Genomic DNA, 18,703 nt, shown 5'->3' with positions numbered 1-18,703 from the left:
AGAGGCAAAGCTGGAGTCCATTCACTTTGAGCTGCTGAAGGTAGACCTACAAGAGCCCTTACTAACCAGAAGCCCACCAGACCCAACTCCCCTACCCCCCGGGGAGAAGAAAGGACTTTCACACCAGGATCCATACTCAAAAATGTTTATTCGCAGCGTATACTTGTGTCTGGATGAGCAGGAGGGGCACTTTGTGAGACTTTGCCACAGTGGCCTCAGGGGGGAATGGCCAGGTCACCAGAGATACAGGGTGAGGACTGAGAATGTGGCAGCAGCCACGGGACCTAGAACAAAGTATGGGGAGGCTTTTGAGGGCCTCTGGAGGACCTGACTGGTTGGCCACTTGGTCACCTCCAGGCGTGTGGCCACGTGTTCACTCTGAGGCTGAGACAGGAGGTGGGAGTGGCAAGACCTGACCACTTGCCTATCTGGAAACTCATCGTCCACAGGGTTCTGCCCACTGTTCTCTTCTCTGACCTGGGGGTGGGAGTCAGCAGTTAGTGGCTTCCATAGCACTCCTCATCTACTCAAACCACTGCAACTTCCTTTTGCCCAGCCCAGCATACCTTTTCTACCTGTCTGAAGACCCGCAGCAGGTTTCCACGAAGGACACCCTGAAGCTCTTCCTCACTCCAGCCGCGAATCAGCAACTCCTCTATTAATACTGGGTATGTGGACACGTCCTCCAGCCCCCGAGGGAACCTGTGTGGCCGTGAGTCAGCCAGCTCTGGAACCTCAGCCCTGATCCTGGTCTAGGGCCCACCATCCCCAATCACAGATGCAAAATTGAAGGCCATGTTCTCCAGGCTATTGAATGTCACTTTGGGAGCTCCCTGGAGACTGACTATGGCTTGTGCCCTGAGCAGATGACTGGCCCAAAACAGATCTGCTGGGCTGGGAGTGGAGCATGTGCTGGGCAAAGGAGGGTAATTAATGAATGTGATGATTTGGAGTGGGAGTGGGTCCACCAGGCCATAGGAGGGGCAGAGACAGCCCAGGAAACAGGCCCTGGGAGTGTAGAGATACCAGGGGAGCTAGAAAACCAGAGCCTATAGACAAGGTCTGAAGGATGGGAGGACCATGGCATGGGAACAGAGACTAAAGGACTCCCTGTTGTCTTGCCCAGGACAAACCCCAGGGAAACACTCACCGACCAGACCCATCATAATTTCCACCAATCCCGATGAACTCTGATCCAATGACTGCTCTGATGTGGTCAAAGTGATCTATGGGGTAGGGGATAGTGGTGGGCAGCGTAGGCTGGAGCTAGCCCTGGTCTGGGGAAGCTCAGCCCTGGTCAGTTCTCCTGCCCACAGCACTCCCCACCATGGCAGCTGACTTCATGGAGCCCCTGGCGAGTTGTGAGTTCTGAAGTGGCTTGAGGCTGAACAGTGGACTTCAGATCTGCACCTTTAGAATTTTTTCTGCCTGGGAGCCACCCTGCCTCTGGGCTCCTTGAGAGCCTGTCTGTCCTATCCAGAGAGGGAAGAGCAAAGAGATTCAGAGACAGAGGCAGTTGCTTCTCCCAAACACACCAGCACTGATTGTGGCCCCAGATCTGGGTGGCAGTGAAGAGCTATGTCTGCTCCCCTGGGTTGTCAGAGGTCTGCCTGTTGCCCTCCTGGAGCAAGGTCCCAAGGGCCCCCCATGGTCATAGGCTCAAGCTAGGAGGGCATAAGTGGACGTGAGGCTCACCTGCCACAGTGGACACATTAGCAAACAGGTTACACTGAAGCACCCCCATGGACAGCGTCACCATCACAATGCCACCATTCGTCTTCTATAGGGATAAACAAACGGACAGTTTGGCTCTTCTGACCTGATGGCCTGCCCTGGGCCCTGGGGACCCTGGTAGGACAGTGCTCAGTTCTAGCTTCAGGGGCTGGAAGAGGCTTCACCTCTGGGTCCCTGAGTGAAGCTGATTTGGCTTTGACTTTCAGAGATGGGGGACGGTTAACCAGCCTTGGATCCAAGGATGAGGCCTGTGCTAGTAGCTCTGCTCAAGGTCAAGAACGTTTGTATGAAGCAGGCCTAGCTCTGGGTTTGAGCTGAGGTAGCTACTCACCAGAAGTTGCAGGATGTCATCGGGAACATTCAGCACACTGTTGCACACGGCCCTGGCAGCTGAGTGGGAGAAGATCACGGGAGCCTTCGACACCTTCAGGGCTTGTCGTACCAAAGTGTCTGATGCATAGGACAAGTCCACCATCATGCCCAGGCGGTTCATTTCCCCTATCACCTTCTGCAGAGACAGGTTTTTTTTTTTTTTTAATTTTATTTTTGACATATGAGATGTCAGGGACGCACATATGTGCATATTCTGTTTGTAGGGAACAGGTCGGGTAGGGTATAGAACAGGAGTCCTCACCTCACCAAAGCTTGTCAACCCACTGACGTTGGTGTAGAAGTGGTGTTTAAACTTGGTGGAACTTTCTGCCCTGCAGGAGAGTCAGAACAGTGCCTGGGGGCTCTGCGGTCCCTCTGTTTGTCCATCCACCCAGAACAGGGTAAGGACCTGGGCTAGCTGCTTTCTGGGAGTGTGGCCCCTGTGTCCTCACCTCTTTGGCCATTTCCCCACCATGCCGTCTGCCATCGCACCCTGGCTGGGCGCTGCGCTTACCAGGGCGTGCTGCAGGTGAAGGTGAGTGCCAGGTAGCGCACTCCCAGCAGGTAGAAAGCACGCAGCACCGACAGGCTGCTGTCCAGTGAGTGACCGCCCTCCACACCAATGAGGCAGGCCAGCTTTCCAGTGCTGTTCAGACCTGGGACAGGATGGATAATCAAGTGGTCAGCACCAGAACCACCAGAGGGAGCTCCCAACTGCACCTCATTTGCCAGCCCACCTTCGGCTGACGTCACTAGTTCCAGTTCCGAGTAGGAGGCGCACAGGCGACGAATGAGGTCAATCTGCTCCAGGGTGAGGCGCAGGGCATCCTGGTCCTGGGTCTGGCAGGGGGCGTAGGCTGACCAGAACTAGAGGTAGGCCCCGGGGTTCCCGAGTGAGATTAGGGTGGCCTCCGAAGTCCTTGGCCTGCCACTCCTCCTCAGCCCCCAAGCTACTCTTTTGGGTCAGTGGCCCAGAATGAAATACTGCATGACCCTGTGGTATCCTGATGACTGTGAATCTTGTTGCCAGCAGTCAGACTGTGGACCATGGAACACCATTGTCTGCTGTTTGTCCGTGTGCTGTGTGAATGCCCTGAGGCCAATCCACTATGTCTTTTTGGCTCTAGCAGCCCCCACACTCACCAGAGATCTTTCTGTGTATCTCCACAGAGCCTGGGCTGGCCTGCCTTGGCCTCCAGTGCTCCCACGTTCCCGGCAGCCACATGATGACACACTGTGTGTCCTATGATTCTAATCACCCAGAGGCCTGCCTATCCAGATTTCTGTGGCCCCAGCACTCCCCAGCAGCCATGCTGTAGCACCCTGTGTATCCCTGTGGTACCTGGGCACCCACGAGGCCTTCCTTAAGCTTGTCCAAGCTGGTCTGGCCACGACTGAAATTTCGCAGGTTAACATCTTGTAGTCTGTTCTGGAAAAGCTGTCTCAGGAGCTGGGGCAAATGGTTGTGGCTGGGGACATCAAGACAAGGTTAGGGTTGGAGACATGACCTCCAGGTCAGGCGGGACATGTTGACACACCTGGGCCTGTTCTGTCCCGGTCCACTTCTCTGTGTCACACTGGCAATATGGAAGGATTCCTAAGATGCAGCTTCGGAGGGAGTACAGGGGTGTACACCAGGATGGGGCGGGGGAGGTAATGGAGGGAGAGGGCCTGGGTGATGGAGGAGAGAGTGCGTCCAGGGGTTGCTATGAGGGAGCTTCCTCAATAGCCCTGCATGCTGAGAACCTCTTTCCCAGCTTTGGGCTCTGTCTCCATCCGCCCCCCACCACCGCACCTACACGCACCCGTCCACGAGAGGGAAGACCCGCATCAGGGCCCGGGCGCGTTCCCGCATTCTTGGAGTGCTGGAGGTGGCCGGCGTGGTCCGGGAGCTGGGGGTGACCGCCGGGGTCGGGGAGCTGGCGGTGGCCGGCATGGCCCAGGAGCTGGGGGCTCCTGGTATGGTTGGAGCTCCGGGGGTTCCCGGCGTGGTCTGGGCGTGGGTTACCTGCCACTGCAGCAGAGATAGCAGGAGCAGGAGACGCAGCAGAAGTCGCTCGCCGAGCGCGGGGGTACCCTCGCGGCCCAGGGGCTGCATGCTGCGCAGGGTGGGACGGGTGGGCAGGGGCCGGTGTCGAGAGGAGGGGCGGCGAGGGGTAGAGCGCGGCGATGGGGTCCCGACCGGCCGTCGATTAAGGTGACCCAGCGGCGCGGCCTAGTGAGGAAGCGGGCGGGCGTCAGAACGCTTCCACCGACAGGGGACGACGCCGCCGCCTCGCATAGTGGCCACAGGGGGCGACACAGACTTCCACCCCCAGCTCGGAGGGCGCCCCAGCGGGTCCGACCGGCCTCTGCAGCGCCCCCTGCTCCTGGATCTGACTCCTGCACCTACTGTTTTCCTGGCTCCCGGGACCCAGGGACAGACAGCTCCGAGGCGGGGTGAGGGGGGCGGGGGGCGGGGAAGGCCAGCGGTCTTCCCAATCTCACCCCTAGCCAGACAGGTCGCAGGTCCATGTGGGGTTTTAGTTTCAGGAATGTGCCCCACCCTGCAATAGGTCAAACATTCCATGAAAAAGAGTAAATTGGATCTGTACTTCTTGACTGAGAGAAAAAAGATTCTACGTATTTTTAATAAAAATGAAATATAACAATAATATAATGGGACCATTTTGTTTTAGTATCTAGTATTGAAATTTGCTTCTGTTATGTGCTAATATATGCACAAGAAAAGACTGTAGATACTAAACATTAGTTATTAGTAGCCATCTTGGAAAAGCTACTCCCTGGTCAATTTATGTCACATTTTTTCTTTTTGGTAATATGGTCCTCCTGGCTGAGGGATGCCATGGGTGGTGCTGGTGAAGGCTGGCCAGTTTAATAAGAGATTAGTGGAGGCACCACAGCAGCTGAGCCTTGGAAGGATGAGGTGGGTCTGGATTGGCAGGGGTTGGAGAGGGCATCCCAGGTTGGACAATAGCCCAGGCAAAGGTCTGGTTTGGACAGGAGAGCTGTCTGTAAGGGAGGAGCTGGAAGGTCCTCAAAGGCATAGAATAGTGGGACAAGAATTCTTGCTGGTAAGGGTATGAGGGGGCTTGGTCTGACACATGATTTCATGTGAGAAGAAATCCTCCTTCAAGACAAGGTTGTTTCCAGGATGGCCAGGGGCCTGGATAGTGTAATTCATTGTTTTCTGCAGAAAAAGTGCAGATGCACTGGGAACTGATCTCAGAACTGCATTTGGGTGGCATCTGGGCCTCCTGGGTCTGTACCAGGTTCTACAGTCTGAGAGGGGCTTATAGCGCAGACTAAAATCTGATTCATTTCCCTTCTGTATCTGGACCTGTCACCTATTCTCCCATCTGAGCTCCCTGATAATTGGGCCTCCCCTTCTGGGCACCAGGAGAAGGGCCTTGACCTCTGGTCACCACTACCTCCTGTCCTACTCCCTACTCATGCCTGGTGGTTAAGGACTAAATCTGACCCTGCTGCCTCCAGCTTTGCTCTCTCAGGAGTGAGAGACAGAAGTGAGGGAGAATGTTCATTCTGGTCTCTCATATACCAAGCTGTCTTGCTACAGGAGGTCTTCATTTAAGTGATATAAATGACATAATGAATGATGAATTTGCTAATAGTTTATTGAAAGTTCCGAAGTACTCGGATGCTTGGGTGGCTCAGTCAGTTAAGCATCTGACTCTTGGTTTCAGCTCATGTTATGATCTCAGGTTCATGAAACGGAGCCCTGCATTGGGCTCCACATTCAGTAAGGAGTCTGCTTGAGATTTTTTCTCCTTCTCCCTCTGTCCCTCCCGCTCTGCTCTGTCTCTCTCAAAAACAAATGAATATATTTTTAAAAGTTCAGAAGTATTGCATATACAGCTATTTCCTATGATAGTCTTAGGTGAAAAGAGAGGGCCTAATGTTTATAATTAATTTTTAATGTCATCAAATTAATACATAAACACCATTTCAAATGTCTGGTTTTGGTTTACTAAGTAAATCAGAGTTATACTCTTTCTGATAACGACTGGAAAAGTTGGGCAAAATATAAAAAGGATCTTCCTGAAGACAACAGAGAGTTAAATAAGATACTTTAAAAATTACTTGATGAGGATCCAGCGAGGGTGGAAACCCAGAGATGAGCTCGACTTTTGGGCTTCTCTTCCACAAGGGGTGTTGTGGTCTGAAGAGCCACCAAAGTAAGGGGGACCCTGATGAACACTTAGTTTTGAGTTAGAACACAAAAGAACGCGCCGGGAGAATAAATGAGGGAACCCACCGCAGGCCTGCAGCTCCTCTGGTTATTAAGCAATTGTCTCAACCCCAGATGCAGTCTTCTGTGCTCTGCTCTGTGAGGCTGGGGCTCAAACTCCTAAAACCATATTTTCCAGCCCCTTGCTGGCTTCCTGGCATTCTGCCAAGAGGGGCTACAGAGGAAACTGAAAGGCAGTTTTTTCTGTTCCAGCAGTGACAGTTAGCTGCAGGCTGTCACAGAGCAGCCCCTCATGTTTAGAATACCTACACTGCTGAGCAAGGTCCTGTCCTCAAGAGGTCTGCTCCCCAGCAGCACAGGGCCCTCCTATAAGCTTCTGTCTCCTACCACCTCTTCCCATTTTTTCCTAAATGGGCCCTGAGCTGGATCAGCTTTGCTTGGAAGGATCTGTAAAAGGATTAAGGTCATCAGAGGGCTACTCAGTGTATCCAAAGGAGTCAAGAAGGGAGAGAACAGGCAAAATGAAGAGAAAGCACTATTAGAACTTTCAGAGCAATATTGCAGACTGCAGCCCATTTGGAGCCTGAGGGAAAAGGAAAACACGTGTTCTGATATACATTTTCAATGATGAACTTTTCTAGAACACTAAAATAGTTGAAAAATATTAAAGAACTGAAAAGTAGGTGTATTAACTCACACATTATTTTATTCATACCCAAACCAGAATTTATTATAATTTTACTAAACTAGCTTTAATGGAGGCAAGCTCATGAATAAAATTTTCCTCTTTTTTTTTTTTTTGGCTTTGTAAGTTTCTATTTTAATTCTTGTTAGTTAACATACAGCATTATATTAGTTTCAGGTGCACAATATTATATTGGTTTCAGCAATTCCATACATCACCCGGGGTTCAACAAGTGCGCTCCTTAATCCCCATCACCAATCTCACCCATCCCCCCACCCACTCGTCTCTGATAACCATCAGTTTGTTTTCTACAGTTAAGAGTCTGTTTCTTGATTTGTCTCACTTTCTCTCTTTTTTCCCTTTGTTTTATTTCTTAAATTCCACACGACTGAAATCATACGGTATTTGTCTTTCTCTGACTGATTTATTTGCTTGGCATTATACTCTCTAGCTCCATCCATGTCATTGCAAATGGCAAAATTACATTTTTTTTAAAAAGATCTATTTATTTATTTATTTATTTGACAGAGAGAGAGAGAGATCACAAGTAGGCAGAGAGGCAGGCAGAGAGAGAGAGGGAAGCAGGCTCCCTGCTTAGCAGAGAACCCAAAGAGGGGCTTGATCCCAGGACCCTGAGACCATGACCTGAGCTGAAGGCAGAGGCTTAACCCACTGAGCCACCCAGGCACCATACGTTTTTCTTTATAGCTGAATAATACTCCATTGTGTGTATACATGTGCACGCATGCACGTACACATGTGTGTTTGTATGCATATATATATATATATATGCCTCATCTTCTTTACCCATTCATCATTCATTGGACACTTGGCCTGCTTCCACGGTTTTTTAAAGATTTTACTTATTTAGGGGTGCCTGGGTGGCTCAGTGGGTTAAGCCTCTGCCTTTGGCTCAGGTCATGATCTCAGGGTTCTGGGATCAAGCCCCACATCGGGCTCTCTGCTCAGCAGAGAGCCTGCTTCCACCTCTCTCTCTGCCTGCTGCTCTGTCTACTTCTGATCTCTCTCTCCGTCAAATAAATAAGTAAAATCTTTTTTTTTTAAGATTTTATTTATTTATTTATTTATTTATTTATTTATTTGACAGACATTTGCTTCCATAATTTGGCTATTGTAAATAATGCTGCTATAACCACAGGGGTGCATTTATCCCTTTGAATTAGTGCATTTGTATTCTTTGGGTAAATACCCAGTAGTGCCATTGCTGGCTCTGTAGGGTAGTTCTATTTTTAACTTTTTGAGGAACCGCCATCGTATTTTCCACAGTGGCTGTACCAGCTTACATTCCTACCAACAGCGTACAAGTGTTCCTTTTTTCCCACAATCTTGCCAACATGTGTTGTTTTTTGTATTGTTGGTTTTAGCCATTCTGACAGCTGTGAGGGGATACCGAATTGTGGTTTTCATTTGCATTTCCCTGATAGTAAGTGACAATGAACATCTCATAAATAATATTTTCAAAATATCCCTCTTTGTTTAGCTCATTTTCTGTTGAGAGATTGAATGTTTGGCAATTTCTCTTGACCAAGTGAGGATCTTAAATAATTTCTAAATAACTGTAGCCTAAGAAACTTCTTTTATAGGATGCCACTGTGACTGGTATAGTTAAAAAAAATTTTTTAAGGCCATGTCTCAATTTGCATAAAATTCCACTAAGCAAAACCAAGAGTTTGATGTTCAACTGACTGAGCCACCCAGGCTTTGAACTATACCATTTGGGGTTATTATGAAAAGTGCTGCTTTAAATATTATTTCATATGCCTTTTGGAAAACCTATATATGCATTCCTGTTGGATATATACCTGGGGTGAAATTACTCAGTCATGGGGTATCATAGACTATTAGTATTAACTATTATTTTTATTAGTCATTATCTATTATCATATTTATTATTATTAGCTGTCATTATTAGCATTAACTATTAATTTTGACTATTATTAATGCAGTTGCTATTATCATTAATGGCCTGGGGATAAGATAGTGTGTTTTTTTTTTTTTTTTAAAGATTTTATTTATTTATTTGACAGAGAGAGAGCTCACAAGTAGACAGAGGCAGGCAGAGAGAGAGGAGGGGAAGCAGGCTCCCTGCTGAGCAGAGAGCCCAATGCGGGGCTCGATCCCAAGACCCTGGGATCATGACCTGAGCCGAAGGCAGAGGCTTTAACCCACTGAGCCACCCAGGCGCCCCGATAGTGTGGTTTTCTAAGTAGCTTGTGCTTCTCAGAGAGGAAGTCCCTGAGGGACATGGGAGGGGGTGGGTCCACATCCAGGGAAGTTCAGTCATTGGAGGTCCATGGCCCATCATGTAGCCTGGTGTTTTGGGCTCTGTCCAAATAGGAACAAAGATTATTTGTGATCCAGGCAGGTTCCCTTCTTGGGAATCCGAACCGGAGTTCCCTTCAAGATCCCCAGGTTGTGGGGCGCCTGGGTGGCTCAGTCGTTAAGCGTCTGCCTTCAGTTCAGGTCACAATCCCAGGGTCCTGGGATCAAGCCCCACATCAGACTCCCTGCTCACTGGGAAGTCTGCTTCTCCTTCTCCCTCTCTCTGCCTGCCACTCCTCCTGCTTGTGTGCTTTCTATCTCTTTCAAATAAATTTTAAAAAATCTTAAAAAAAAAAAAAAGATCCCCAGGTTGTGGTCAGTGGGTCAGGATGTGGACTGAGTGAGCTATTGAGAGGCAACCCAGAGGAAGATCCATTCTCCCAAAGCTGGAGCATGTGTCATCCACTGTCTTCTTCCAGTGCTGAGCCCAACAATTGGGGTCTTCTTGGGTCATGCTAGTGAGACTCAGGTCTTAATTGAGTAACTGGTGGTTGACTGCAGGGTCCCCACCAACCACCAGAACTGGGATCCTGTGCCACCATCCAACCCCCCCGCCCAGAGAAGGATACTCATGCCTGGTTCCATGTGTAAAACATTTATTTTCAGGAAATGTTTGTGCCTGCATGATGGGGGGAACATTGTGTGGTGTCTGTAGCTGCCATAGTAACATCTGGTAGGATTAACTGGGTCACCAGAACCACAGAATGAGGACTAAACAGGCAGCAATAACTGTGAGGCCTGGAGCCATTCTGGGGGGAGATTTTGACAATGATTGTCTAGGTGACCACTTAGGTGGTCTGAGCTCTGAAGGCTCAGTTAGTTTCTGGTCTGGAGCCAGGTACCGTGTCTGGTGCAGATGTGAGAGAACAGAGCGGCAAGAGCTGCCCAGCTGCTCATCCGGGATCTCATCCTCCAGCGGGCTTTGCCCCTTGCTTGCCTCCCGTACCTGGAGGTAGGAGTCCGTGGTCAGCAGCTCCCACAGAAGCTCCAACACACTTGCTCAGACCCCTGTGCTACTCTTTTGCCCAGCCCAGCATACCTGCTCCACCTGTCCGAAGACCCGCAGCAGATTTCCGCGAAGGACACCCTGGAGCTCTTCCTCACTCCAGCCTCGACTCAGCAACTCCTCTATCAGAACCGGGTACATGGACACGTCCTCCAGCCCCTGAGGGAACCTGAGTGGCCGCGAGCCAGCCAGCTGTGGAACCTCGGCCCTGTTCCCTGTTCATGACTCAGAACCACAGCCCTCTGTGTCCAGGTCTACTGAACCCTAGCTTTGGTCAGATATGGGAAAGGGAGACCTGAAGAGGGTAAGTGATTCACACCTGCTCGTTATACTGCAGAAGGAAGCTCCTAACCACTTTGAGTCGTCATAAAAACTCATTGAATTGTACTGTTAAGATCTATGTTGGGGCACCTGGGTGGCTCAGTCAGTTAAGCATCCCACTCTTGATCTCAGCTCAGATCTTGATCTCAGAGTCATGAGTTCAAGCCCCATTTTGGGCTCCATGCTGGGCATGGAGCTATTTAAAAAAGAAAAACAAAAAAACACAATGATCTGTGTCTTTCACTGAATACAAAATTTCCCTCCTTTATAAAAAGAAGAAAAGCTTTTTAAGAACTGGGTTGAGGGGTGCCTGGGTGGCTCAGTGGGTTAAAGCCTCTGCCTTCAGCTCAGGTCATGACCTCAGTGTCCTGGGATCGAGCCCTGTATCGGGCTCTCTGCTCAGCAGGGAGCCTGCTTCCCCCCTCTCTCTCTGCCTGCCTCTCTGCCTACTTGTGATCTCTGTCTGTCAAATAAATAAATAAAATCTTAAAAAAAAAAAAAAAGAACTGGGTTGACCTCCTGCAGGCACAGACCCAGCTGCAGGCAGAGGAAATGCTCAGTTCACACCAGACCTTGCTAAGAGTCTGCTCAGAAGCAGTGGGTCAGGGCACCCTGGCTGGCTTGGTTGGAAGAGCATGTGACTCTTGATCTTGGGGTCATGGGTTGAAGCCCCACATTGCGTTGTAAAGATTACTTAAATAAAACTTAAAAATAGAAGTAATGGGTCTGCTGGCACTAAGGGTGGGCAGATGATGACCTAGAGTGGGGCCAAGGGTTGCAAACAAACAGTAAGGCCCGGGAAATAGACTCTGGGTGTGGGGAGAGGCAAGGTGGGCCTAAAGTTGTGAGGACCACAGTGTGGTGGGCACAGTGACTATCAAGGCCCTACTGTGGCACAGCGAGTCTTAGACAAGCCATAGGGAAGCACTTACCGTCTGACCCCATCATAATCTCCGCCAATCCCAATGAACTTGGATCCAATGATTGCCCTGATGTAGTCAAAGTGATCTGGGGGATGGAGAGTCAGCAGCGTGGGGCTTCCAGGGCAGGGGTGGGATGGGGACTGCACTCTACCAATTCCCCTTCTTGTAGCCTATGGGCCGCACAGGCCAGTTCCTTCATGGCCTGGCACCCAGTGTGCCAACTTGAGGAGGCTGATGCCAGTTGACTCTAGACTGGAATTTAGATTTGGAGTAGATCCCATTTGGGCTTTTTCTGATCCAGAATCACCCTGCCTCCAGTCTCCTTGAGAACCATGGGGGCTCCTTTCCATGGGTGTGGAGGATGAGGTGGGACAAAGAATACAACTGACAAAGACCACAGAGACTTACGAGGCTGCCCAGTCCCTTGGTCAGAGGCAGGGGCAGGAAGCTTTGGGAGCCCCTGCAGAGGCACAGATGGTTGGCACTTGGGCTCTATGTCTGAATGCCTCCCTTATACCTGTGAGTATTGTAGTTACCAACTCTGTGTCTTCAGTTCCACATGGCACCAAGGTGTTTTATACCATTTATCACTGACTTTTTAGGAGCTGTGCCTGCAGCCAAGAATGAGTGAGACCACTGGGGCTATACTGAGCCTCCCTGCCCCAAGGCTTCAGGTGCAAATCAGAGCTCTTCAGAGAGCCCAGTCAGGGCTTACCTGCCACAGTGGACACGTTGGCTAATGGGTTGCATTGCAGCACCCCCACTGACAAAGTCACCATCACGATGCCACCATTCTTCTTCTGCAGGGGTGGACAAAGGGACACTCAGCTTTGCCCCCGAAACACCCACCTGCCTCTAGGCTCCCGTGAAGAAGGTGTTCAGCTCTGGGTTTGATGTCAAAGGAGACTTCACCTCAAGGTTTGTGTAAATGGAGGAGTCTCCACTCTGGTTGGGATGGAAATGTCTTGCAGTATTTACTGCGTAGAACCCCCACACCTGAGCTCAAGAATTCAGGGGCTACGGACCGTGGATTTGTGGGGCAGATGTTCAGCCTAGGGTTTGAGAAAGTTGAGGGAACAGGGGCTCAGGTTCAAGGGCTCTTGGTTTGAGGGCCTGGGCAGTCTCTCACCAGAAGCTGTAGGATATCATCAGGAACGTTCCTGGCATTCTTGCACACACCTCGGGCAGCCGAGTGGGAGAAGATCACAGGTGCCCGTGACACTTCCAAGGCTCTCCGAGCCACAGTGTCTGAGACATGGGACAAATCGACCATCATGCCCAAGCGGTTCATTTCCAGCACCACTTTCTGCAGTGACAGGTTGGGGAAAGGACATCAGGGGTGCACATGCCCATGAATTTTTCTGTAGGGGACTGGTGGAGCATGCACATTCACAGGGGGCAGGGTATGGAGCTAGGATCCTCACCTCACCGAACCTGGTCAGCCCAGTGACGTTGTTGTAGAAGGAATGGATGCCCTTAGCTGAGCTCTCTGCCCTGCAGGATGACCAGGAGGCAGTCTGAATGGTGGCCCTGACTTGGCCACAAGAGCCCACTGAATCCTCTAGACCTGCATCCCCCTGCAGCACAAGCTGAGCTGTGCCTGGCACAAGGAAGTCCCTACTGGGAAGCCAGTCTTGCTCTGGGAACCCCTGCTCCCCTCCCCACTCCAGGGTCAGTGCCAGATCCCAGGGGTAAAGCTTGGTCTGAGCCCCAGTGTGATCTCAGGCAGATGCCTGCATCAGTGGACGCATACCATTTACACTGTGCTCACCACGGTGTGTTGCAGGTGTGAGTGAATGTCAGGTAGCGCACACCCAGCACATAGAAGGAACGCAAGACGGAAAGGCTACTGTCCAGCGAGTGGCCACCCTCCACACCAATGAGGCAAGCCAACTTCCGGGTGTTGTTCAGAGCTGGGGACAGGTAGGTCAGAGGGATCACTTTCAGAGGCTGGGATATTCGGACAAGTCCCTAACACTCTCCACCCATCTGCCTACCTTGAACTGAGGTCACAAGCTCCAACTCAGAGTAGGAGGCACACATGCGGTGGATGAGGTCGATCTGCTCCAGGGTGAGGCGCAAGGCATCCCGTTCCTGGGTCTGGCAGGGGACGTAGGCTGACCAGAACTGGGGGAAAGCCATGGGTTGGCTTGGGCAGGGGTTGCTTTCAAGCTCCCTGGGCTTTTCGCCTTCACAGCCCACACAGCAGAAGTGGTCACTTATAATGCATTGCTAGTTCTGTGGTCTCTGGATTCTCACCAAACGAGTTCACTGTGACCCCTGCAGGCCCCAGCATCCATGGTGTGGTATTCTGGGAGGCCCTACTATAACTGAGTTCCCATGTGACTAACCTGTGGTCTCTGGGGTCCCCACACTCCCTCTCAGCCTTTCCGTCGTCCTTGTGGTACCTGGGCGCCCACGAGACCATCTCTAAGCCTGTCCAGGCTGGTGTGGCCATGGCTGAAATTGCGCAGATTGACATCCTGTAGTCTTTTGCCGTAAAATTGCCTCAGAACAAGGGGCATGTCGTTGTGGCTAGAGGGAGGGCAAGGCAAGGTCTGGTTAGGGTGAAATGGGTGGGTTCCTTGGGCTTTGGGATCAAGCAGGACCTGGGCCAAGGTTGGTGCGGGGAATGCCCCCTCCAGACCACACTGTCACCAGGCTATACTAGAATCCCTTGAGGACTAGGCTGGGGGTTCTCACCAGGGACGGAATGAAAGAGGAAGGGAAAAGCCACCCAAGGATGATGGGAGAGTGCGTCCAGGGGTGGTGTGAGGGAGTTTCCTCACTAGCCCTGCACGCTGAGAACTCCTTCCCCCGCTTTGGGGTGGGCTCAGTTTCCACCCGCCCTCACGCCGCACCTACGCACCCGTCCACGAGAGGGAAGTCCCGCATCAGGGCTCGCGCGCGCTCCCTCAGACTTGGGGCGCTGGAAGCAGCCGGCGTGGCGCGGGAGCTGGGAATGGCTGGCGAGGTCGGAGAGCTGGAGGTTCCCGGTGTGTTCTGGGCACGGGTTATAGGCCGCGGCGGCAGCAGCAGCACTAGGAGCAGGAGACGTAGCAGAGGTCGCCAGAGTATCGCGGGGGTATCCTCGAGGCCCAGGGGCTGCATGCTGCTCAGGGAGGCACAGACAGGCGGGGGCCAGTGTCGAGAGCCTGAGGGGTGGCGAAGGACAGAGAGTGGCGATAGAGTCCGTAGCGTCGACTCGGACCACGGCAGCGCGGTCTGGCAAGGGGAGAACAGACTCAGGATCTCGGACCCGGGCGCGCAGAGCATGCGCTCCGTCCGCCCCCAGCCAACCCGACACCACCACCCTCTGGGCCACTCCTCTCCTCTCATCCTTCTCTCCTCATCTCCAGTGCTCCGAGGGACTAACCCAGGTTGCTCTGCTACTGTCTCTAACCTTGCTCTCCAGGAGAGAAGGCTTGGGGTGCTCCTCCCAGAGAGCAGTCTCTCTCAACCACATCTGGTCCCCAGTCTGCCTGCATCCTGCACCAGCCACCCTGAGGGCTACATGCAAATGTCTGTGGCCACAGTACTCTGAGCTTTCTCGGATTCCTGTTGCTGAGCCACAGTGAGGGTGGGGTTGGGAGGAGACAGTTCCTGGAAATGAGGGGTTAACCTTGAGGACTTTGCATTCAGGAAGAGGCCCTCTGCCCCCCACCTCTCTCTCCCCTACGTTACTTCCTTGCCTACTTGTCCATCCCCTGGAACTGTCAGGGGAGCCCCTCCCCCTGTCTTCCCCAGTCAGTCTCAGGCAAGAGCTCCCTCCTCAGGAGATGCTACACCTCTGAATGAAGAGATTTTGGGGATGTGAACTGGGCAACCTTGGCGGATGGGAGGGTGGTGGGGAGGTGGGGGGGTGGGGGGTGGGGTGGGGGAGTGGTGGGGGGTGGCTTACTGAACAGAGTAGGAACTCAGCAAGCTCTTTGAGTGGGAGGAAATAAAGTCATTTATAGGGCAGCAGAGCACCCCTCCCCCCATCCCAGCAACATTCCTCCCAGAGCTTCAGGCTGGGCTGTTGGTCAGGGTCCCACCTACCTCAGTGTGGAAGCCTGGTCTTCACTGAAGTCAGATATATGGCTCCTAAGGAAAGGCCTGGCATCTGGGTTCTGAGGCTACATTCGTCTTATCTTCTTGCTCCTGTGGCTCTAGCTCTTCCAGAAAACTCTAGGCTGAGTTGCGTTCTTCCTCTGTAGGCCCCACCCTCATTCCCAGCCTCAGGCCTTCGCCCTAGTTGCCTTCTCCAGGAACCACCTCCCTACACACACACACACACACACACACACACACACACACACATATCCAACCCACATACAAACAGTGGAATTCATCCTCTCCCAGAAGCTCCACCACGGAGAGGCCTCAAGGCCCAAACTCCTTCTTCCCCAGTCTCTCAAGGTTCCACTGTGAACCTTGGCACCCTCTGGAGCTGTTTCACCTTTGGAACCTTTTCCAGGTGGCAGGAGTGACCTGTGTGGGGGTAGTGACCTAAATCTGGAGACCTTGGAAATCACCCTAGAAAGGAAGTGAGGAAAACTCTGCCAGCTTGGGTATATCTGAGTGATTGTGCAGATGATGGTGCCTGGTGTAGTCAGGCAGGGGTGAAGGGCAAACCGGTGGCACTGTGCTGGGGGTGGGTCTGCTGACTGCTGCAGCTGGAGGGTTCTCTGGGCAGCCCTACTGCATAGTGTCCCCTGGGGTATTCCTTGCCCTGGGTGGCTGGCGAGCTCAGACCTGGCTCCCTCCTTTCTCCCCCTATGGCTGGCCAGCCACCCCACGCCCACTCATGAAGCCAGTGAGTGTGGAAAGGGAGGAGAAACTCTTGGACCAGCTGGTCTCCAAGACAAAAATGTTAGTTTGAGGAATAAACAATTTGTCTGTTCCACTCTTAATTGCCTCCCAGGGAGTGGGAGTATAAACAATGGGGAGAGGTAGGGAGGAAATCCAGAATAAATAGCAGCTGCAACAGAGAAATAAGAAGGGAGAATTTAATTTTTGAGGTTAGCTTTTCTCCAGGGACCATATGTCTTACACCCCAAGACTTGAAGGAAACTGTTGCCCAGCAGAGACAGGCAGTGCTGAACCCGAGAAAGTGGGCACCATCTCTGTAGACCATCAGCCAGGGGGAATAATTTTCAGTAACGTTCCACTTCAGTCCTTAAGCTAACTAACACTGCTAGTCATGGCCTTGAGGTGACCATACAAAGTCAACCACAGAAACACAGACATACCCAGACCCTTATATGGTTAGGGACATGTGAATGCTCATACTCAAGGAGCAAAGGGGTTTTAGCCGGGTGGCCTGTTCTTCTTTTTACCTCACCTGAGGCCATCTCTCTATCCTGTCCTGTACAGGGGGAAATAAACACATACTTGTCCCATTCCTTTCTCCCTCCCCCGCCTCCCTCCCTCCCTCTCTCTGTCCCTCCCTCCCTTCCTTCCTCTTTCTCTCTCTCTCTCTCTCTCTCTCTGTCTCGCTCGCTTGCTTGCCTTTTAGAAGACTCCAGCATCTGTGGATAGACCTGGACAATTTGGGGGGAGGGACTATGAGAAGTTATCCAGGTTCTGGCAGTGTACACAAGAGGAAACAAGGGGGGAAGCCCAGGGCCTGCCTCCAGAGCGGACCTGAATGTCATCTGTGACACCTCCTACCCTCTGTCCACGTCTCCCCTTTAACAGCATCTCCAAATCATTCTGGTTCAATCTCCAAACATCTCCCAGGGGTAGTTTCTCCATTCCCACTACCTCTTCCCCAGTTCCAGTCACTTTCATCTCTCACCTCCTCCTGGTCTCCCCACTTTTAGTCCATTCCCCAACTGAGCAGCCAGACCTATCTCTCTTTGAGAAAAATCTGTCATCTTCTTGCCTAAAGTTTTTTTGTGGCTTCGCATTGCTCTTTTTTTTTTTTCTTAAAGATTTTATTTATTTATTTGACAGAGAGAGATCACAAGTAGGCAAAGAGAGAGGGGGAAGCAGGCTCCCTGCTGAGTAGAGAGCCTGATGTGGGGCTCAATCCCAGGACTCTGAGATCACGACCTGAGCTGAAGGCAGAGGCTTAACCCACTGAGCCACCCAGGCACCCCTTCCCATTGCTCTTAGGATACAGGTTTTCCACTAGTTGAAGTCAGAACTTTTGTAAGTCAGAATGGAGTAAAACCATGAGTACCCCAGCTTTCAGAAAGTTTGCGTCATGCCGCCTTGCTTTTATGAAAGACCTACATTAGTACCTGTTTTTGCTAACCAAAAGAAATCTCTGGGCTCTCTGCTCAGCAGGGAGCCTGCTCCCTTCCTCTCTCTCTGCCACCCTTTCTGCCTACTTGTCATCTCTGTCTGTCAAATAAATAAATAAAATCTTAAAAAAAAAAAAAAGAAATCTGGAGACGATTTTTGCTTTTAGGAAGAAAGCCATTACCATACTCACATAGGTCTGTCTACCAAATTCCTTTCTTTGGCTTGTGTCTCCAGTCTCAGCAAATGGCATAAACCCTCTTGCCCTCTTGCTTTGCTGCCTACAGCCACAGAGCCTTGTTACGTGTTGTTCCCTTAGCCTCCCACTGGTGGGGCTGCTGAGGCAGGGCCAGTGCAGGAAATCTTGACACCAGGGAGGGGTGTGTAAGCGCCTTCTCTTCTAATTCCTCACTAGTGTAGTGTTTACATAAATCAAGACCTGCCAAGGACGCAGTGGTAGAAACAGGCTTCTCCTGGGACCAAGCTTACTTTTGTGGCAGAGCTGACCCAAGGCCACTGCTTTCCAGTGTATCACAAGAATATGCAGGGAAGAAAACTGTCAGAGTGACAGGCCCCCTCACACACTCAGAGTGCAGGAGTGGGAGGCAGAGCCAGGGGCTTCCTCAGTCTCCAGCACTGCCCAGGTGATGTTCATCCTTGTTCAGGGCTCCTTGCTGCTCCTCCTTTCTGACTGTCACTCTGGTTCAGCTGCCACGAGAATGGACAGAGCCAGTTTCCCAAGATGCAACAGTCTCTGTGGCGAGAAGACAGCCTGGCCACCAGGGACACGCATCGTCCAATCACAAAGCTGAGGCTACCCTTCTGGAAGTGGCCAACAGGTAGCATATTTTCCTTCTTCAAAAGCCAGCCACTGTCCA

At 51.5% G+C, this 18,703-nt stretch overlaps 1 protein-coding gene across 1 annotated transcript; it reads right to left on the bottom strand.

The window, feature by feature from the left end:
• Positions 1-129: 129 nt before the first annotated feature.
• On the bottom strand, positions 130-15,790 carry DPEP3 (dipeptidase 3). The gene is given in 20 exon segments (XM_032854147.1): positions 130-477; positions 567-702; positions 1,151-1,226; positions 1,696-1,780; positions 2,066-2,242; positions 2,369-2,438; positions 2,621-2,762; positions 2,844-2,973; positions 3,449-3,575; positions 3,912-4,321; positions 4,499-4,570; positions 4,573-4,652; positions 12,310-12,394; positions 12,724-12,900; positions 13,019-13,088; positions 13,366-13,507; positions 13,592-13,721; positions 14,003-14,129; positions 14,464-14,749; positions 15,636-15,790. Coding segments are annotated over 19 exon segments (2,721 nt in total). The 5' UTR covers positions 14,706-14,749; positions 15,636-15,790; the 3' UTR covers positions 130-234.
• Between the last annotated feature and the right edge of the window lie 2,913 nt (positions 15,791-18,703).

The sequence above is a fragment of the Lontra canadensis genome, unplaced genomic scaffold (assembly GCF_010015895.1).
Source record: "Lontra canadensis isolate GAN:19392208 unplaced genomic scaffold, GSC_riverotter_1.0 scaffold8, whole genome shotgun sequence".
In the NCBI taxonomy this organism is placed as follows: domain Eukaryota; kingdom Metazoa; phylum Chordata; class Mammalia; order Carnivora; family Mustelidae; genus Lontra; species Lontra canadensis.
The sequence above is the reverse complement of the archived record's forward strand: the minus strand, read 5'-3'. Positions and strand labels throughout refer to the sequence as shown.